The sequence below is a fragment of the Salvelinus fontinalis genome, chromosome 12 (assembly GCF_029448725.1).
Source record: "Salvelinus fontinalis isolate EN_2023a chromosome 12, ASM2944872v1, whole genome shotgun sequence".
Lineage (NCBI taxonomy): Eukaryota > Metazoa > Chordata > Actinopteri > Salmoniformes > Salmonidae > Salvelinus > Salvelinus fontinalis.
The window spans coordinates 31,166,290-31,188,181 of record NC_074676.1 but is presented as its reverse complement, the minus strand read 5'-3'; the positions used below and the strand labels follow the sequence as shown (position 1 = coordinate 31,188,181).

At 42.9% G+C, this 21,892-nt stretch overlaps 3 protein-coding genes across 10 annotated transcripts in view; 2 read left to right on the top strand and 1 right to left on the bottom strand.

The window, feature by feature from the left end:
- The window catches only part of LOC129867168 (anamorsin-A), a 25,182-nt gene extending 7,403 nt beyond the window's left edge, over positions 1-17,779 (bottom strand). Inside the window, exons 1-2 of one of the 6 annotated variants that reach the window (XM_055940386.1) lie at positions 17,655-17,779; positions 5,094-5,256 (exon numbers count right to left, since the gene is read on the bottom strand). In XM_055940386.1, coding sequence (XP_055796361.1) covers positions 5,094-5,250 — 157 coding nt within the window. In that variant the 5' untranslated portion in view covers positions 5,251-5,256; positions 17,655-17,779. Of the gene's footprint in view, positions 1-5,093; positions 5,257-6,420; positions 6,574-17,270; positions 17,534-17,654 lie in introns of those variants that run through there. The other 5 variants (XM_055940382.1, XM_055940381.1, XM_055940384.1 and 2 more) reach the window with 5 other exon arrangements.
- coq9 (coenzyme Q9 homolog (S. cerevisiae)) lies at positions 6,510-16,424 on the top strand. 2 transcript variants are annotated; one of them, XM_055940388.1, is made up of 9 exons: positions 6,510-6,601; positions 8,286-8,505; positions 12,224-12,359; positions 12,470-12,612; positions 13,954-14,038; positions 14,505-14,609; positions 14,978-15,079; positions 15,737-15,790; positions 16,055-16,424. In XM_055940388.1, exons 1-9 carry the CDS (start codon positions 6,544-6,546, stop codon positions 16,088-16,090), a joined length of 939 nt encoding a protein of 312 aa, XP_055796363.1. In that variant the 5' UTR covers positions 6,510-6,543; the 3' UTR covers positions 16,091-16,424. The 2 variants fall into 2 exon arrangements, with proteins under 2 accessions (XP_055796363.1, XP_055796362.1); XM_055940387.1 differs by having other exon boundaries at positions 14,924-15,079.
- On the top strand, positions 16,521-21,892 carry polr2c (RNA polymerase II subunit C). 2 transcript variants are annotated; one of them, XM_055940389.1, is made up of 9 exons: positions 16,521-16,734; positions 17,082-17,131; positions 20,113-20,181; positions 20,294-20,346; positions 20,465-20,593; positions 20,691-20,742; positions 20,877-21,045; positions 21,141-21,215; positions 21,463-21,892. In XM_055940389.1, exons 1-9 carry the CDS (start codon positions 16,649-16,651, stop codon positions 21,605-21,607), a joined length of 828 nt encoding a protein of 275 aa, XP_055796364.1. In that variant the 5' UTR covers positions 16,521-16,648; the 3' UTR covers positions 21,608-21,892. The 2 variants fall into 2 exon arrangements, with proteins under 2 accessions (XP_055796364.1, XP_055796365.1); XM_055940390.1 differs by lacking the exon at positions 20,113-20,181.

Sequence of the window (21,892 nt, the reverse complement as noted above, 5' to 3'; positions counted from 1 at the left end):
AGTGACTTGATCACTCACGGGGGAATGTAGTGAGAATAATGAATTTGTGTCATTTGGGATACTAGTTTTGAGGTAAATTGATTATAATAGAGTTTATAACTCTTGACCATAAGGTTAGCATTTGTTTTGGCCATTAGAAGATAGAGATAGGTTTATTAAGGTTATGTAAGGCCTTTAGAGATTGACACTATAAGACATGTTGTTATTTTTAAATCCATGATTTCAGATAAAGTCAAAACAGTGAGACACTTAGTTAATATTGCAAAGGAACACATAGTTGTTATTGACTATTATTAAAAAAGGGCAGACAGAGGGGTCTACCCCGCACTGTTGAGACCTTGAAGGTTTGAGAGTAGAGTGGGGAGGGTGGACCAGGAAATGAGCAAGGTAGGCTGTAAAATAAGATAGGAGAGAAAGGGTTTAACATATATAAGCAGCACAGATACATTTTAAAGTAGATAAGTCACTTGACAGAGAATTGGAAAAGAATAGATATGAATGTACGCCCAAGGGAGAATTGGATATGCGGCGAATGAAAGGGACGTTTCTATATTATAATGTACTAAGTCATTATTTAGAGTAGGTAAGGTTGATACCTGGCCAGACCCAGGTATCAAACGGGGGAGGGGTACATTGTGGTCTAGGATAGGATGGGGCCTATTGGATAATAAACAAACAAAACAAAAAATTCTAGCTAATAAATAGGCATAGAAGTTAAATATATAATCAGATAGAACAAATGACAAACTGTTTGTTAACCAAACCTGTATGTCCAAGATTTTATGCACTACAGGTGAATTACAGGTGAACTCACTCAATCCAGTCCCTGAGGCCTGTTGGAGGGACCATACCAAGGACTCCTGGTAACAGCTAGCTGAAATAGCTACCCGGATTCATATCGCACTGCGGGAGGGTAAGACACATTGACACTGTCGAACAAGCACAGTGTCCGAGAGGAGAACTGGAATTAACAGAATTCTGGGGGCCATCTCTCGGATGAAGATTTCCTTTTCCCGTCATTCCATCCCTGTGTTTGTTCATAGAAGTGAAAGTGTTGCTTGATCTCTGGCTGATGATGTGTTCTCTGGGAGAGGGTGGGGCTTTACAGGACTGCTTGTAGTCCTGAGCTGTCTGTTTAGGATATGATGGGGATGTTACCATCACAGTACTGCCAGAATCACCACCAGTTTCAACGGACCAGGGTTCAGCCGGCCTCCTCCACCACTTCAAGACCAAGTCCCACGCCATCACCTAAGCTCTCCAATCTGGTACAGGTAATAAATGTAAAAGACATCTCAGATAGTGACCAACTGGGCACTGAAACTGGTTATGAGGGAAGGGAGAATATGTGGTTGGCCTAAAAAAAAAAAAACTTAATAGAAAGGACTGTGTCGTATGGGGACATGCCAGACCTATTCTGGCTGCTCACCCATTTGCCCTAAGTAAGGGGGAAGGTTGGATGTGCATATTGGAAAGTTTAAGCCAAATTCAACCCTGTGTAAAACTCTGAGTCTTGTGTTCCCAGAAGTCCCTCCCCAGAAGGCACCGTGGGGAGTTAAGGCAAGAGGGGGATATTACAGCTGTAACACTGGTATAGGTAGAGGTATAGACTATGGGAGGTTCCCTACTACTGCCTGCATCACTAATGTCACTATTAACTAGAGGTGTTGCTGATGTATGGTGGATGTGTGGACCTGCCAGGCGGTTGACCACATTTTGAAAGGAGATTGTCAGGGCACATGTGCTTTGGCCAGTCTGATAAACACCATTGCCTATTATTGAGGTTACAGCTAACCAACTTTTGGGAGCTGCACATGACACAGAGGCTTGGGACCAACCCAGGAGATGGCAGAAACGTGACGCTCCTTGGTCCGAGAGTACAGATAACATCCACACCAACCTGTTGGGGGTCCCAATAGGGGTCCCCCGCGAATTCCAGACATTAAACAGGAATGATGGCCTGTGGCATCTGATGCCCATCATTGGCCCAGCTATTGTTGATGCTAAACAAAATGCCTGGATCAATTATATCTGCTATAATTAATAATGATTTGTTAAATACACCCACACAGCACTTACGGGGATGGCTGAACAATTAGATGCTACCTCTCAAATCAGTAGACAAAATAGACTAGCACTGGACATGATTCTGGCCGACCAGGGAGGTGTATGTAAAATGTTTGGAGAACAGTGTTAGACGTTTGTCCCTAACAATACTAGTCTGGATGGGAGCATTTCAAAAGCTCTGAGTGGGTTGGCAAGGTTATCGGTGGAGATGAGGGGTCTTGCAGGTGTGGAGGAGAGTGGACTGTTCCCTGGCTGGGTGGTTGGTTTGGTAAGTACACTGCAATGATGATTACTGGATTTCTGACCCTAAGTTGTTGGTTTTCGTATGCTCATGTGCCGTAATGCCTGTATCATGCCTTGTTTGAAGAAGTCTGTTACAGATGTGGAAAGGGCCTCTGGTATGATGCCGTTGCTTGATGCTCCAGTTGGAGAGGCTGATACGAAATCAAGCTTTCGCAGGAGAGTGGGCCTGACAGAGGAAGACCCTTGGTTCGCTGTAGTTGATGTTGTCGAATGAATAAAAAGTGATGTTTGTCCTCCCTGTTGTGAAGGTTTGAAGTTCCCGGGTGGCGACGAGCCCACCTGGTACAGGTTGTATAGAGGGATGGACCTGAGGGTTTAACATGTTCTCGCTTTTTTGGTTACTAATGTGTGATTGGCCACTCCAGGTGTAGCACTTGGAGTGGTCTCCTTTTGGTCCTTGCTCATCCTTATTTTTCCTTTGCTTGTGGCAGACGAACCAGATCCAGATCTTCTTTATGATGAATTCTAGCTTTTTTATGTCACGTCTCTTGTGAGACGTGAAGAGGGGGAATTAAAACTTTCTCTCTGAGAAAGTTTCCCTGGTTGTTTACTTTTGCTTTTCTTACTTTTACCTAGTTTATGTCACGTCTCTTTGGAGACGTGAAGAGGGGGAATCAAAACCTTATCTTCTGATAAAGTTTACTCTAATTTTGCCACTTATAGCTTTTGTCACGTCTCTTATGAGACGTGAAGAGGGGGATTTGTAATAAATACCATTTAAAATAACACAAGCATATTGCTATTACGTTGTTATAACTAACTTCTTTCAAAACAGGGTTTCTCACAAACTCATAAGCAGATACTGAGACCCACACACACCCAGAGACAGATGGATGGCACAGACTTTTCATATAAACTAATAAGGCAGGAAAGGCCTTGATCAAAAGGGTGCTTGGGTCTGCATTTCACGAGATACTGAGACACACACACACCCAAGGACAGAGGGCTGACGTAAACCTTTCATAAACACTGATTAAGACAGGAACATCTACGCACACACAAAATCTCCTGTTTTAGCTGAACATTTGGAAACACAGAACTCTACTACCAGGCCCTGAAGGACGACACCCAAATCGACAGGACCAATCAGAAGACCAGACCTACTAGACTCAACCTACATTATTTGCTGTATATAATGTCTGTGCACTGTGTTTTCGGGGCTCTTCCGACAGTTCCCTATGAGCCAGACAGAACGAGTCCGTGCACGCTTGTACCAGATATCTTTACTCTTAAATTAAACTGTCGCTTGTCATACAATTTACCACCTTGTCTGAATCGATCCTTGACCGGCTCACCCTTCTCCATGTCCCATTATCAACAGTACATGTAGCCTTACGTCGTCACATACTGATTTTTATCCATAAGTCCGTTTGGTGGATACACCAATGCTGGGAAAATGCGCATATTTTCTTTATGCGGATTCAAAAATATTTGCATGGAAATCTGTCGCTAAATTGGTTGGAAACCTAGCTACTAACTTGCATTGGATATGTGCCACAAATGCTAAAAAGGTAGCTTTTGAAAGCATGGATTTCTGTCATACCAACAAAAAAATAATACAGAACAGCATCATCTAGTGGGCAGAACCTGGTAATATCAGGATGTAGGATGGGACATAAACCTAACAACAGGGAGGGAAAAACATCACCAAATTCACTGGGAATACATTACATAACACGAAGAAACAATACTCAGAGCTGCAGCTCCATACTACTTGTTAGACATAGAGAACTGATACTGGATACTGGTTGTTGGGGTGGGATTGGAGTGGGGTGTATTGGCGTGGGATGTGATTGGCGTGGGGTGTGGGGGGGTCCGTGGGTGGCTTTTGACCATATCTTTGTAATCCTCATGTCTTACTCATTGTTACATTTTCTGGGGGGGTCCAAATCAGATGTTATTTAATATATTTATTGAACATGACAGGAATCCTATAATTAAAAAATTGGCAATTTGGGTGCAATCAACTAGCTTAATTTCTTATAGATTATATTTCAACAAAATAATGTTGCAGGAAAGCTCATATCTGTTTCTAAATACAGAAACGAATTCGTAAAACAATCTGAGATGGTGGGTGTCAAAATTCTCTTTCTTGTGCTTTTTGAGGTGGAACGACCCACATGTCAATGCATGGGTTTAAGAACAAGCATAGGCCAAGTGTTGTAACAGATCCTCAGGTGAATGAGTGTCACTTCAAATCAAACTTTATTTATCACATGTGCCGAATACATCACATGTAGCCCTTCCAGAGAAATGCTTACTTACAAGCAGTTCAAGAAGAGTTAAGAAAATATTTACCAAATAAACTAAAGTAAAAAGTTATAAAAAGTAACACAATAAAACAACATTAACGAGGCTATATACAGGGGGTAACGAGTCAATGTGTGGGAGTACAGGTTAGTCGAGGTCATCTGTACATGTAGGTAGAGGTGAAGTGTACATGTACGTAGGGGTGGAGTTATGGGCTCCTGAGTGGCGCAGCGGTCTAAGGCACTGCATCTCAGTGCTAGAGGCGTCACTACAGACAACCTGGTTCGAATCCAGACTGTATCACAACCGGCCCTGATTGAGAGTCCCATAGGTCGGAGCACAATTGGTCAAGCATCATCCGAGTTTGGCCGGTGTAGGCAGTCATTGTAAATAATAATTTGTTCTTAACTGACTTGCCTAGTTAAATCAAAATAAACAAATTACAGGTGAATACGCATAGATAATAAACTTACACATTATAAGTCTTTCATTATTCTCCAGGAACACTCGGCCATCGGTGCCAACCATGGCCCCTAGACTCTCTGCCAGCTCCTTCAGGGTTGTTGGGGACGAAGGCTGGCTCCACACCAAAAGCACCTTATCTCCTGCCTTCACACAAAGGTCTGCCATGTCCTCCTGCAAAGCAGCAATCAATTCATTCAATGTAATTTAAAGTCGACTAAAGAAACCACCACAGGACAGCTTCTCCTATCAGACTTGACTTATCTGAGTGGGTGGACATCCTGCTGATAACACAGCAGGGAGACAGGAGTTTTACTAGACCAGGGGAAGACACGAAGCAATAGGGTTTACTCAATCCAAAATCTGTCATTGTACACTGTTCTCAGGGCGCCGAAAACATGGATGTCGATTTAAGGCAGCCTCGTGCACCTCCGATTCAGTCGGGTTGGGTTAAATGCGGAAGACACATTTCAGTTCAACGCATTCAGTTGTACAGCTGATTAGGTACCCCCCTTTCCCTTTAGTATTTTGTTTATGCAGGTCAATTAAAACATGTATTAATAATTTGCTACGTGGGGCTTATTTGATCGAAAATATGCTTCGTAATGGCTAGGTTGTTACGAATGCAGTGATATAAGTTTACGCGTGTGGCATTTCGGCAACTTTATATTGGAGTTGTGCGCCTGTTATTCACACGCGTATCTGCCACATCACTGATCTCGCCTGCCTTCCATCTTTGAGGACATGCATTTCCATTGTTAGAGCGGTCACTCGACTATCTTGTCAATATAATAGATGACATTTGACTAAACCACCCTGATAGCAGCAGTCACATGACCTGAATGATTGCTAAACAGAAATAATACACAATGCTTTACTGATTTATGTTAGGATTTCACATTTTCAGGACTAGTTACAGCCAGCACCTTGCATCAGTTACACATACATCAGGATTAATGTTAGTGTCTCTGTAGTTCAGGGCTAGAGCCCAACCTCATAATAAACACCAATGGAATGTGTAATATTCTAGAACCGACTAGAAACCAAAAACGTTTCTGGCAAACGACGCTACTACCAGTCAAACAGACACCATCAAGCATATGTAACCAACTTGTGTTCTATAAATTATATTGGTCTTATCGCCTCGTGTAATTGTTTTGTGACAACCACCCAGCTAGTAACGGCGTGACATGGAAGTACATTAACGCAAGCTAGTATAAGCTAAAACGTTCAAATCAAAATGTATGTTTTCGCTATGCAAACTCAACAAAACGTGTAGAACATTAAATAGGGCAAAAGGGTTTCGGTCAAAGTTAGATCACCTGCTTACTAACTTACCTCTCCGGTCAAAACAATTGCCTCGTTCAAAACAACTGGGAAATATTCGACTTACGTGCTGCTAAAAGAGAGGCGCGTCAAAATGACGCGTCCGATATCTACAAAAACAGCTAGCAGCTAGATATGGCGGCGCTGCTACAAGGACTTCGAGTTGGAAAAGCCCTTCGATGTCTTGGCAGCGGTGAGCCAAGACTTGCTAGTTGGTCTTAGTCTAGACATTAGCTCAGGAATTTGTTTCTGGTAATCGTGTAGATTGATTTAGGTCTAAATTGCAAGAGAGCTTGCTAACTAGCTAGCTAGCCAACCAATGGTAACATACTTATCGGAGAAGGTGATAATGAAGGACAGAATTAGGTTACATAATGTTGGCAAGCTACATCTCAGCGCAAGAAAACATTTAACTTAGTTATCACAACTGCAAGTATTTTAGCTCTTCATTGCAACGTTAACATGCAATAATTGACCCCTTAAATTGTGAGAGGTTGGCGAGTCCAGTCAGCCTGCTTGTGTTTTCACAAACTACCTAGCTACATAGGGACTCCCCCACCCATTATTTGGCAACTATACTGAACAAAAAATATAAAGTGTTGGTCCCACGTTTCACGAGCTGAAATAAAATATCCCAGACATTTTATTTCGCACAAAAAGCTTTTCTCTAAAATGTTGTGCACGGATTTGTTTACGTCCCTGTTATTGAGCATTTCTCCTTTGCCAAGCAGGCTAAGGCACTGCTTCTCAGTGCTAGAGGCGTCACTACAGACCCTGGTTCGATTCCAGGCTGTATCACAACCGGCCGCGATTGGGAGTCCCATAGGGTGGCGCACATTTGGCCCAGCGTTGTTAGGGTTTGGCCCGGGGTAGGCCATCATTGTAAATAAGAAGCTGATTAAATGGCATGATCATTACACAGGTGCACCTTGTGCTGGGGACAAAAGGCCATTCAAATGCCACTCATGCAGTTTTGTCACAACACAATGCCACAGATATCTAAAATTTTGAGGGAGGGTGCAATTGGCATGCTTGACAGCAGGAATGTCCACCAGAGCTGTTGCCAGAATTTAATATTAATTTCTCTACAATGAGGCACGTCCAAAATTGTTTTAGAGAATTTGGCAGTACGTCCAACCGCAGACCACATGTATGGTGGTTTTGTGTAGGCGAGCGGTTTGCTGATGTCAACGTTGTGAACAGAGTGCCCGATGGTGGCAGTGGGGTTATGGTGTGGGCAAGCATATGTTACAGACAACAAACACAATTGTATTTTATCGATGGCAATTTGAATGATACCGTGACGAGATCATGAGGCCCATTGTCGTGCCATTCATCCGCCACTTTCAGCATGATAATGCACAGCCCCATGTCGCAAGGATCTGTATACAATTCCTGGAAGCTGAAAATGTCCCAGTTCTTCCATGGCCTGCATACGCACCAGACATGTCACCCAATGAGCATGTTTGGGATGCTCTGGATTGACGTCTACGACAGCGTGTTCCCAACAGTATCCAGCAACTTTGCCCAGCCATTGAAAAGGAGTGGGACAACAGCCTGATCAACTCTATGCGAAGGAGATGTCACGCTTCTAGAGGGAAATGGTGGTCACACCAGATACTGACTGGTTTTCTGATCCACGCCCCTACCTTTTTTTTAAGTTATCTGTATTCCCAGTCATGTGAAATCCATAAATTAGGGCCTAATTTATTTATTTACTTAAACGGACTTATATGAACTAACTCTAAAATATTTGAAATTGTTGCATTTATATTTTTGTTCAGTATAAGTTAGGCTAATACATGTGCTCAGGACACAGGATGCAAAGTTTCAGTATGAACATAATTACAGCATCTTTCTCTGATTATTTATTCTAGTGGTAGTTCCAAAAACATCCAGTCCCCAGTGTAATGGCCTGAGACGAGGCTTGCACTGTGCTGAACTTCGGCTTCAGGAGGACAAGGACAAGTCCATCCCAGTCCCTCCATCCCCTACTACAACCTTCCACGAGCATTATCAAGCTCACCCATCTGAACATGACACAGCCACATCAACGCAGGAAGCTGCTGCTGAGGAGGCTCCCCAGCCCAACATCAGGTTAGGATGATACTGCAAACTGACACTTACACACCTTACCAATGCATAACATTACCATACCACATTGTGGCATTGCTGCTAATCTTGGACACCCAGAACTAACATCTTTAGTGTGTCAGATGCTCGAATAAGTTCTGGGGGGAGACATGTTAGAAAATGTACTAACGAGATTAGTGAAATCTCCACCCGTCTAAACCGTAACTCAGCCAATCTATTGGCCACACCTGGAAAATCGTGAGTACCAGAACAAAGTTCCAATTGACAGATGCTACTATTTGTTACGTGCATCTGTCCGCGAGAGATTACATTGCAACTGGAACAACATTGTCATTTTGTTCTTAAGTTACTTCTGACGTGTGTATGCCAACCGTCTATGCTGTGTTCTCTCTGGGTTTTTTCACGTTATTTGTAACTTATTTTGTACATAATGTTTCTGCAACCGTATCTTACGGCAAGAAAGAGCTTCTGGATATCAGAACAGCGATCACTCACCTCGGATTAGACTAAGATTATTTTCTTCAACAAGCAGGAAGCACAGGACATTCTCCAAACACCCGACAGGGCCAACATCCCCGTTATTTGCAAGAGGAGGAGACGTAGGTATAGAGGACACAGAGCGGGATGCCTCGTGAGGACCCGCAGGAGGCGAGTGGGAAAGCTGCCGTTACCGTCAATATTACTCGCCAACGTACAATCATTGGACAATAAATGAGACGAGGTACGATCACGAATATCCTACCAACGGGACATCAAAACCTGTGATATCCTATGTTTCACGGAATTGTGGCTGAATGACGACATGGATATTCAGCTAGCGGGATATACGCTGCACCGGCAAGATAGAACAGCACACTCCGGTAAGACGAGGGGGGGGGGGGGGGGTCTGTGCATATTTGTAGACAGCCAGTGCACGAAATCTAAGGAAGTCTCTAGATTTTGCTCGCCTGAAGTAGAGTATATTGTGATAAATTGCAGGCCACACTACTTGCCTAGAGAGTTTTCAGCTATATTCCTCCTGGTTTTTTATTTACCACCACAGACAGATGCTGGCACTAAGACCGCACTCAGTCAGCTGTATAAGGAAATAAGCAAACAGGAAACCACTCACCCAGAGGCGGTGCTCCTAGTGGCCGGAGACTTTAATGCAGGGAAACTTAAATCGGTTCTACCAAATTTCTATCAACATGTTAAATGTACAACCAGAGGGAAAAAAATTCTAGACCACCTGTACTCCACACACAGAGACGCGTACAAAGCTCTCCCTCGCCCTCCATTTGGTAAATCCGACTACAACTCTATCCTCCTGATTCCTGCTTACAAGCAAAAATTAAAGCAGGAAGCACCAGTGACTCGGTCTATAAAAAAAGTGGTCAGATGAAGCAGATGCTAAACTACAGGACTGTTTTGCTATCACAGACTGGAACATGTTCCAGTATTCTTCCGGTGACATTGAGGAGTACACAACATCAGTCACTGGCTTTATCAATAAGTGCATCAAGGACGTCGTCCCCACAGTGACTGTACGTACAAACCCCAACCAGAAGCCATGGATTACAGGCAACATCTGCACTGAGCTAAAGGGTAGAGCTGCCGCTTTCAAGGTGCGGGACTCTAACCCGTAAGCTTACAAGAAATCCTGCTATGCCCTGCGACGAACCATCAAACAGGCAAAGCGTCAATACAGGGCTAAGACTGAATCATACTACACCAGCTCCGACGCTCGTCTTATGTGGCAGAGCTTGCAAACTATTACAGAGGGAAGCACAGCCGAGAGCTGCCCAGTGACAAAAGCCTACCAGACAAACTAAATCACTTCTATGCTCGCTTCGAGGCAAGCAACACTGAGGCATGCATGAGAGCATCAGCTGTTCCGGACGACTGTGTGATCACGCTCTTCATAGCCGACGTGAGTAAGACCTTTAAACAGGTCAACATACACAAGGCTGCGGGGTCAGACGGATTACCAGGACGTGTGCTCCGGGCATGTGCTGACTAACTGGCAAGTGTCTTCACTGACATTTTCAACATGTCCCTGATTGAGTCTGTAATACCACCATAGTCTCTGTGCCCAAGAACACAAAGACAACCTGCTTAAATGACTACAGACCCGTAGCACTCACGTCTGTAGCCATGAAGTGCTTTGTAAGGCTGATCATGGCTCACATCAACACCATTATCCCAGAAACCCTAGACCCACTCCAATTTGCATACTTCCCAAATAGATCCACAGATGATGCAATCTCTATTGCACTCCACACTGCCCTTTCCCACCTGGACAGAAGGAACACCTATGTGAGAATGCTATTCATTGACTACAGCTCAGCGTTCAACACCATTGTGTCCTCAAAGCTCATCACTAAGCTAAGGATCCTGGGACTAAACACCTCCCTCTGCATCTGGATCCTGGACTTCCTGATGGGCCGCCCCAGGTGGTGAGGGTAGGTAGCAACACATCTGCCACGCTAATCCTCAACACTGGAGCCCTCCAGGGGTGCGTGCTCAGTCCCCTCCTGTACTCCCTGTTCACCCACGACTGCATGGCCAGGCACGACTCCAACACCATCATTAAGTTTGCAGACAACACAACAACGACAACAACGTCACCGACAATGACGAGACAGCCTATAGGGAGGTCAGAGACCTGGCCGGGTGGTGCCAGAATAACAACCTATCCCTCAATGTAACCAAGAATAAGGAGATGATTGTGGACTACAGGAAAAGGAGGACCGAGCACATCCCCATTCTCATTGACGGGGCTGTAGTGGAGCAGGTTGAGAGCTTCAAGTTCCTTGGTGCCCACATCACCAACAAACTAGATTGGTCCAAACACACCAAGATGATCGTGAAGAGGGCATGACAAAGCCTATTCCCCCTCAGGAAACTAAAAAGATTTGGCATGGGTTCTGAGATCCTCAAAGGATTCTACAGCTGCAACATCGAGAGCATCCTGACTGGTTGCATCACTGCCTGGTACGGCAATTGCTCGGCCTCTGACCGCAATGCACTACAGAGGGTAGTGCGTCCGGCCCAGTACATCACTGGGGCTAAGCTACCTGCCATCCAGGACCTCTACACCAGGCGGTGTCAGAGGAAGGCCCTAAAAATTGTCAAAGACCCCAGCCACCCCAGTCATAGACTGTTCTCTCTACTATCGCATGGCAAGCGGTAACGGAGTGCCAAGTCTAGGACAAAAAGGCTTCTCAACAGTTTTTACCCCCAAGCCATAAGACTCCTGAACAGGTAATCAAATGGCTACCCGGACTATTTACATTGTGTCCCTTTTACGCTGCTGCTACTCTGTTTATCATATATGCATAGTCACTTTAATTATACATCCATGTACATACTACCTCAATTGGCCTGACCAACCAGTGCTCCTGCACATTGGCTAACCGGGCTATCTGCATTGTGTCCCACCACCCACCAACCCCTCTTTTACGCTACTGCTACTCTGTCCATCATATGCATAGTCACTTTAACCATATCTACATGTACATACTACCTCAATCAGCCTGACTAACCGGTGTCTGTATGTAGCCTCGCTACTGTTATTTTTCACTGTCTTTTTACTGTTTTTATTTCTTTACTTACCTATTGTTCACCTAATACCTTTTTTGCACTATTGGTTAGAGCCTGTAAGTAAGCATTTCACTGTAAGGTCTACTACACCTGTTGTATTGGCCACACGTGACAAATAAACTTTGATTTGATGGTGCAGTTATGTAGACCAGAGTGGAGAAGAAGGAGAAGACTATGAAACAGAGGAGCAACTACAAGCGCGCGTCCTTAACGCTGCGCTGGACTTTGTCCCACTACATGGTTGGACTGTTGAAGCCATTTCAGCAGGAGCTGAGGTTAGTGAGTTTAGGGAAGTTGGATTCACTGTAGTTGTGTGGATGGAGAGGTTAAGGTAATGTGACTAAATATAATTGTTGCTTTCCTATTACTGTTTTCCTCTGAGCAGACCCTGGGTCTCTCAGCAGCCTCCAGTGGAATGTTTCAGAATGGGGCAGGGGACCTGGTCCTGCACTTCATTGCTCAGTCCAATACCCAGCTAACAGAGCAACTGGCAGAGCATCACAATCAGGTCCAACTTGGTCAGGCAGAGTAAGTTCCCTCTCTAAAATTAGCAGGTGGAAGAATGATATTGCAGTTAGGATTTAAACATGTATGTTATTGGTATGTACAGTGGGGCAAAAAAGTATTTAGTCAGCCACCAATTGTGCAAGTTCTCCCACTTAAAAGGATGAGAGAGGCCTGTAATTTTCATCATAGGTACACTTCAACTATGACAGACAAAATGAGAAAAGAAAATCCAGAAAATCACATTGTAGGATTTTTAATGAATTTATTTGCAAATTATGGTGGAAAATAAGTATTTGGTCACCTACAAACAAGCAAGATTTCTGGCTCTCACAGACCTGTAACTTCTTCTTTAAGAGGCTCCTCTGTCCTCCACTCGTTACCTGTATTAATGGCACCTGTTTGAACTTGTTATCAGTATAAAAGACACCTGTCCACAACCTCAAACAGTCACACTCCAAACTCCACTATGGCCAAGACCAAAGAGCTGTCAAAGGACACCAGAAACAAAATTGTAGACCTGTACCAGGCTGGGAAGACTGAATCTGCAATAGGTAAGCAGCTTGGTTTGAAGAAATCAACTGTGGGAGCAATTATTAGGAAATGGAAGACATACAAGACCACTCATAATCTCCCTCGATCTGGGGCTCCACGCAAGATCTCACACCGTGGGGTCAAAATGATCACAAGAACGGTGCGCAAAAATCCCAGAACCACACGGGGGGACCTAGTGAATGACCTGCAGAGAGCTGGGACCAAAGTAACAAAGCCTACCATCAGCAAGGGCATTGAAGATGAAACGTGGCTGGGTCTTTCAGCATGACAATGATCCCAAACACACCGCCCGGGCAACGAAGGAGTGGCTTCGTAAGAAGCATTTCAAGGTCCTGGAGTGGCCTAGCCAGTCTCCAGATCTCAACCCCATAGAAAATCTTTGGAGGGAGTTGAAAGTCCGTGTTGCCCAGCAACAGCCCCAAAACATCACCGCTCTAGAGGAGATCTGCATGGAGGAATGGGCCAAAATACCAGCAACAGTGTGTGAAAACCTTGTTTAGACTTACAGAAAACGTTTGACCTCTGTCATTGCCAACAAAGGGTATATAGCAAAGTATTGAGAAACTTTTGTTATTGACCAAATACTTATTTTCCACCATAATTTGCAAATTAATTAATTAAAAATCCTACAATGTGATTTTCTGGATTTTTTTTCCTCATTTTGTCTGTCATAGTTGAAGTGTACCTATGATGAAAATTACAGGCCTCTCTCATCTTTTTAAGTGGGAGAACTTGCACAATTGGTGGCTGACTAAATACTTTTTTGCCCCACTGTATGTGAGCATGTGTTAACTGCAGAATTTCTTGCAGACCAAAGAAAACTGCTGAGTTTCTTAGGGATGCAGTGGAAACCAGATTGAGGATGTTGACCCCATACATAAATAATTGGCCACAGGTATCTTGCACACAACACAGGATAATAATTGGGCCCTATGTGCCCTAGACCTTGACAACTGACAGTTAATCCCCTCACCTTGAACAAGTTCAAGCTTCTCCTTGATATAAGGTAGCCTAATCTTGTAACGTCTTCCTGACACACTAATAGAGGCAACCATTTATTACACCTGTACACCACAGGAGGTTGGTGGCACCTTAGTTGGGGAGAACTGGCTTGTGGTAGTGGTTGGAGCGGAATAGTTGGAGTGGTATCAAACAAATGGTTTCCATGTGTTTGATGCAATTCCATTTTCTCAGTTCCAGCCAGTATGAGCTGTGCACAAATGTGCCATACAGCTTACTTAGAAGAAATGTATCACTGCCATCCACATTCTTAGTCTCTCCCAATTATATTAAAACATATATATTACACTCTGTAACATCTGTTTTTTTCTGCTGATTAAAGTACATCTCCCTTTCTCCAGGCTTTGAGTATTCTGTTTCTGCCACACAACATACCAAACAGTCTGAAGCACCTCTCCACCCTGGTGGATGATATCTGGTACTATGCTGGAGACCGCTCCACAGATGTGAGTCGATCCCCTTAGCCTAAGTACCCTTTTCCCCATGTCTTCCTCACCCCCTTTCATCATCACCTCATACTATCTGTCCTGCCTCTGCAAAGGTTACTACTCACCACCTCTCCCTCTTAGCACAGTTTACTCCTTTAATCCATCTCCTATGCTTTATAATATCTCTATTTTACATGTGTGTGCTACTGACATTTGTCTAATCCAAATACTTATATTTCCATCATGATGAAGGTTTTAGTATAGTCTCAACAACCACTATGTCTGTTTATCAAAATCCATTTTTTTCAGTTTACCCTCTGTTCCCATCTCAGTTGAACTGGTATACAAAACGAGCTGTACTGACAGGGATCTATAACACCACACAGCTGGTGATGGTACAGGACTCTTCAGAAGACTTTCAGGACACCTGGAACTTCCTTGACAACCGCATCCAGGATATTGTCAACATGGCCGACGCCGCCAAACAGGTACCATTTCCTCAGTCTGTATAGTCTCTTAATATACACTACCGTTCAAAGTTTAGGGTCACTTATAAATGTTCTTGTTTTTGAAAGAAAAGTACATTTTTTGTCCATTAAATTTACATCAAATTGATCAGAAATACAGTGTAGACATTTAATGTTGTAAATGACTATTGTAGCTGGAAACGGCTGAAGTTTTGTTCCAATGGCACGTTGTGTTAGCTAACCCAAGTTATTTTAAAAGGCTAAATGATCATTATAAAGCCTTTCTAATGATCAATTAGCCTTTTAAAATGATAAACTTGGATTAGCTAACGTGCCATTGGTACACAGGAGTGATGGTTGCTGATAATGGGTCTCTGTACGCCTATGTAGATATTCTATTAAAAATAAATCTGCCGTTTCCAGCTACAATAGTCATTTACAACATTAACCATGTCTGCACTGTATTTCTGATCAATTTGATGTTATTTTAAATAGGCAAAAAGTGCTTTTCTTTCAAAAACAATAATTTCTAAGTGACCCCAAACTTTTGAACAGTAGTGTAAATGGTCACCAGTAATGAAATGTAAAAATCATTAGAAAGACCTCACTAGTATGCAACCTATATTAAGGGAACTCAATACGTGTATTTGACATCGCTTTTGCTATTGTGTCCTGTAGGCGGCATCTACAGGAGAAGCAGTGGTGCAGGGGCTTATGGGAGCTGCTGTTACGGTGAGGATGCTAGAGAGAATATGCATGTTTGAGATGCACAGAAAAGGATTATTATAACATTGACAGCTTAAACGCTTCTCTAGGCATTGTGAAGATATGTTGTATCTGTGTCTTGAACACGCACAGCCTCATTGCTTGTAACCTTAGGTGGATTTTTTTCTCAAATTCTGCATTGTTTTAATGATAATACCAGGCACTTTATTTGTTTAGTTCCAATTGTATTTTGTGTGTTTAGTAGTGACTGGAGATTTCTCTATTTTTCAGCTGAAAAATCTAACCGGAATTAACCAGAGACGGTGAAACGATGGCTATTTCTGTTCCACCATCCCCTCTGATCTCTGACAGTCAGGAGTTTGTGTTTAAAACGGTTTTCCCTCACGCCCACTCCTATCCCTTTTGTATAAAGGACACACAAATGTGATTGTATTTGAAACATTTTTGTTTGGCTCCATTGAGAGTTCCTAAATAAATTACAGTTTAAACAACAGAACAATTTTCTTTTTTTTTCACCCAAATTGATTTAGGATAAGGACAAAACATAATCGGAATGTGTCAACTAAGAAACAGATCTATATTAGATATCCTGTGTATAAACACCTATCCCTAGGAGTTCCTACAATAAATTAGCATTTTATCTTGGTGTAATTATTATTTATTTTTTTAGAACATATTTCCAGACGTCACGGGGGTGTGACCCGGATGTTAAAAAGAACCCGCCCCCCAAGACTGACCAATCAGACTTTATTGATTTATTTTGGCCAATAATCGGTAAGCAATTTGAGGCCTTCCCGGTGGCGTTGTTTTAGACCGACAAGACGTGTAAACTTTTATGTAAATTGCTTTTCTCATACGTTAACCATGCCGTATGCTAACCAGCCAATAGTGAAGATCACAGAACTGACGGATGAGAATGTAAAATTTGTCATTGAGAACACCGACCTGTCGTGAGTAATCATTCAACTGATTATCAAAAAGTTGTTAGCTTGCTTGCGATAGGGTAGCCAATGTTAGCGCGCCTGCGATAAACTTGATAACCACAGCTGTAAATGTTTTAATCGTTGTACGTGAATTAATAAGTAGCAATGGAAACAGACGTGTGACTTACTAGCTAAAGTTAGTTGGCTTGCAAGGATGGCGCAGCGGGGCTTAAACCATCGACTCTCCTGGCTCTTATCTGGGGTCGTGGTGCTCGACGACATGGAGGGCTTGCTGCTAGATTATATTCTTATTACAAGAGACTGCTATTGTCTAAAGTATCACATTCATTCTTCCACATGTCTTATTTATACAGGGTTGCGAATTCCATCCGACGTGTCTTTATGTCAGAGGTTGCAACAATAGGTAAGAGTCTGATTAAATCAGGCTGTACACATAATTGGTACTAGTGTATATACAGCCTGAAACGAATACCTGCTAAATCGTGTAAATAAAATTGTCCTTACAAGACAGAATGTTTATACAAAATTACATTTAAACTTACTCTACCGGTTGCATGTGAGATGTGTCCTTCAGCTGCTCGAAATTTGCAATATGGTGTAATTGCAAACCGCAATTCGAGGCGTTTCTTGATGTGAACGTTCCTTTATCAGGTAACGCCAATTTGTGTCTGCCATTGGTCAATTCCGGTGTTATGATACTGCTTTCTCGACACATTATTTGTTTACATAGGTTAGGATAAGTACCGTGGCAGATTTTAAAAACAAATATCTTATGTTTCACTGAGTTATAGCTGAACAAAGACATGGATAATATACAGTTGGCTGGTTTTTCTGTGCAATTGCAAAAAAGAACAGCTACGCTGTCTATTTCTCAAACAGCTGGTGTGCGAAATTAAATATTAAGGAAGTCTTGAGGTTTTGCTCACCTGAGGTAGAGTATCTCATGATAAACTGTAGATCACACTATTTAGCAAGAGTTTATCTATTTTTCGTTGCTGACTATTTACCAACACAGATGATGGCACTAAGACCACAGTCAATGAGCTGTATAAAGCCATAAGCAAACAAGAAAATGCTCATCCAGAGGCGGCATTCCTAGTGGCCGGGGACTTTAATGCAGGGAAACAAATCCGTTTGACCTAATTTCGACCAGCATGTTACATGTGCAACCAGAGGGAGCAAAAACTCTAGACCCCGTTTACTCCACACACAGAGACGTGTACAAAGCTCGCTCTCCCCTTCCATTTGGCTAATCTGACTATTATTCTATCCTCCTGATTCCTGCAAACAAGCAAAAACTAAAGCAGGGAGTACAAGTTACTCGCTCAATACGGAAGTGGCCAGATGGCGCAGATGCTCAGCTACAGGACTATTTTGCTAGCACAGACTGGAATATGTTCCGGGACTCATCCGATGCCATTGAGGGGTATACCACATCAGACACCGGCTTCATCAAAACACATCAATGACATTGTGACCATACGTACATACCCCAACCAGAAGCCATAGATTACAGGCAACATCTGCACTGAACTAAAGGCTAGAGCTGCCGCTTTCAAGGAGCGGGACTCGAACCTAAAAACTTATAAGAAGTCCCGCTATGCCCTCAGACAAACCATCAAACAGGCAAAGCGTAAATACAGGACTAAGATTGAATCCTACTACACAGGCTCCGATGCTCGTCGGCTGTGGCAGGGCTTGCAAACTATTACGGACTACAAAGGGAAGCCCAGCCGCACAGTGACACAAGCCTACCAGACGAGCTAAATTACTATGTGCGCTTCAAAGCAAGCAACACTGAAGCATGCATGAGAGCACCAGCTGTTCCGGATGACTGTGTGATCACGCTCGCCAGGTCACCATTCACAAGGCCAGGCGGATTACCAGGACGTGTACTCCGAGCATGTGGCGCCAGGACAACAACCTCTCAACGTGATCAAGACAAAGGAGATGATTGTGAACTACAGGAAAACGATCATCATGGTCCAAACACACCAAGACATTCGTGAAGAGAGCGCAACAACGCCTATTCCCCCTCAGGACACTGAAAAGATTTGGCATGGGTCCTCAGATCCTCAAAGTTTTACAGCTGTATCGAGAGCATCCTGACTGGTTGCATGACCGCCTGGTATGGCAACTGTTCGGCTATGAAATAACACATGGCATTCTCTCAACCGGCTTCATTAGGTAATCACCTGGAATGCATTTCAATTAACAGGTGTGCCTTGTTAAATGAATTTGTGGAATTTCGTTCCTTAATGCGTTTTGAGCCAATCAGTTGTGTTGTGACAAGGTAGGGGGGGTATACAGAAGATAGCCCTATTTGGTAAAAGACCAAGTCCAGATTATATCAAGAACCGTTTAAGACATGAAGGTCAGTCAATACGGAACCTTGCAAGAACTTTGAAAGTTTCTTCAAGTGCAGTCGCAAAAACCATCAAGCGCTATGATGAAACTGGCAATGTAGAAAAAATAAAAACCCTTGAATTAGTAGGTGTTCTAAAACTTTTGAAAGGTAGTGTACATGTACATATGACCTCAACTAACCTGTACCCCTGCACATTGACTCGGTACCGGTACCCCCTGTATATAGCCTCGTTGTTATTTTATTGTTGATCTTTTTATTTTATTTAGTAAATATTTGTTGGTTAAGGGCTTGTAAGTAAGCATTTCACGGTAAGGTCTACACCTGTTGTATTCGGCGCATGTGATAAATACAATTTGAATTGAGATTAGGATCATTAACGTGGCTGGTTAGGATAATTACTGTGTGATAATTACTGGTGTGGCAGGCTTAGGAGAATGAGGTTAGGAAAAAGGTTGGGGTTAGGCTTAGCTACATTGCTACAGTCAACAACTGATGTCCCTGAAGCGAAAGACATGTCCACAGACCAATGGCGAGCATCAATGGGTGTAACTTCATATCACAAATGCCCCTAATTGCTGTCTGCAATTGCTCTTCTCAAAATTTGAGACAAAGTATCCACAGGAAAATATTGTTTACTCAACTTTTTAGAGAGGCATATTACCGTCTCTCTAAAAAATTGGGTAAACAATACTTTCCTGTGGATACTTTATCTCAAATTATGGGCAGCTGAAAGACTAACAGCACAGACAACCGGTAGAGTAAGTTTTTAAATGTAATTTTATTCATCATTCTGGCTTGTAAAGAACATTTTAGATGATTTTGCAGGCATTTGTGTCAGGCTGTGTATATACCAATTAATTGTGTATTACAGCCTGATTAATCAGACTAGGTAAGATACAGCATAACCCGTGCTTGTTATAATCTCATGAACGTGTAGACATTTGTTAGTCATGTCCTCCCCAGTCCCCACAATGATTAATATTTTTGGAAGTGTTCATGTCCTTGTTTAATTTCAGCTATTGATTGGATTCAAATTGATGCAAATTCTTCTGTGATCCACGACGAGTTTATTGCTCACAGAGTGGGTATGTAGTTAATGTATTATACGGTTCTACGTTTTTTTCTCCCTTGTTTTCTCCTCCTTCTACCAATATTGTACTGATCACTAACTCACTTAGTCTATGGTCACATTTTCAGGTCTTATCCCACTTACCAGTGATGATGTTGTGGACAAGATGCAGTACTCCAGAGTAAGCATTTGGACACCTGATGAAGACCAGACAATGGCTGAAAGTAATGTTACCAGCCATGCTCACTTGAAGATAAAACCACCACAAGTCTTTTCACCTCTATTCCCGTCTACCGCAGGACTGTACATGTGATGATTTCTGCCCAGAATGCTCTGTTGAACTGACACTGGATGTTCGCTGCACAGAGGACCAGACCCGCCATGTGACCTCACGAGACCTGCTGTCCAACCACCCTCGAGTCATTCCTGTGAGTGCGCTTCCGTTCAACAGTAATTCACATACAGATTTTCCTCCCCTTATTATTTCGTTTGGAAACGAGTTGACTTATCTGATGTGATCTTTAGGTGACCTCCAAGAGTCGAGACAATGATCCCAATGACTATGTTGAACAGGATGGTAGGCTGCTCTTTCCAATGGTTTTCTATTAAAGTATTTTATTATAAATATTTGGTCTCTTACATTCATTGCCGCTCTCACATTATCATTCTACCCTCTTCCTCATCTTGGCTCTGCTTCCTTCCTCTCGTCAGACATTTTGCTGGTGAAGCTTAGGAAGGGTCAGGAGCTGCGTCTCAGAGCTTATGCCAAAAAAGGTTTTGGCAAGGAGCATGCCAAGTGGAACCCTACAGCAGGGGTGTCCTTTGAGTATGACCCAGACAATGCACTGAGGCACACTGTTTATCCACGGCCAGAGGAATGGTGGGTTACATTTTAATGTTCTTAATGGAGACCCATGACCGTATTCGGTGAGGTGGAGAGTTACTGTGAATTGACCCAGAGTTTTTCTGTCTCAGGCCAAAGAGTGAATACTCAGAGATTGAGGAGGATGAGGTGCAAGCACCCTTTGACCCCAATGGAAAACCTGAGAGGCGAGTATCAGTTAATTGGAGTCTAAATGGTTCTTTACCAGTCAGTAACAATGTATTGAATTACATGTTTGTTATTGAGCATTTGTGTCCTTCTGTGTCAACTGTCGTATTCCAATGATGATGACTGTGTGATACAGGTTTGGATGGTGTTAAAGCAGTATATGATGACAAAAGATGGTGAATAATGATCAGTAGGAAAGATGGTAAAGACGTCAGTGTTAATTTGTGTTGTGGCACAAACTTGCAGGTTCTATTACAACGTGGAGACATGTGGCTCACTGCGACCGGAGACCATCGTCATGTCTGCTCTGGCAGTGCTGAAAAAGAAACTGAGTGATTTACAGACCCAGCTGAGCCACGAAATCCAGAGTGATGTCCTCACAATTAACTGAGTCCTGCAGTTTTAGCCAGTTCTACACCGCTCACAGAGATCTGAAGCAGACCCAGTTTCAAATGATGAACTTATTTGATGGTAGCAAATTTTGGATATTGTCAGGAGAAAAGTTGATCCAACCATATCAGCTCACCTACTGATATCATCTGTTGTTTCTACATCATCCACCATATTGTTTTGTCTACATCTCCGCTTTGTAGAAGTTGTTTGCAGGATAATTTTTTTAATGTTTATTTTGTGTAATAAACCTTATTTTTTTTCAATAAACCCCCATTTTCATCCA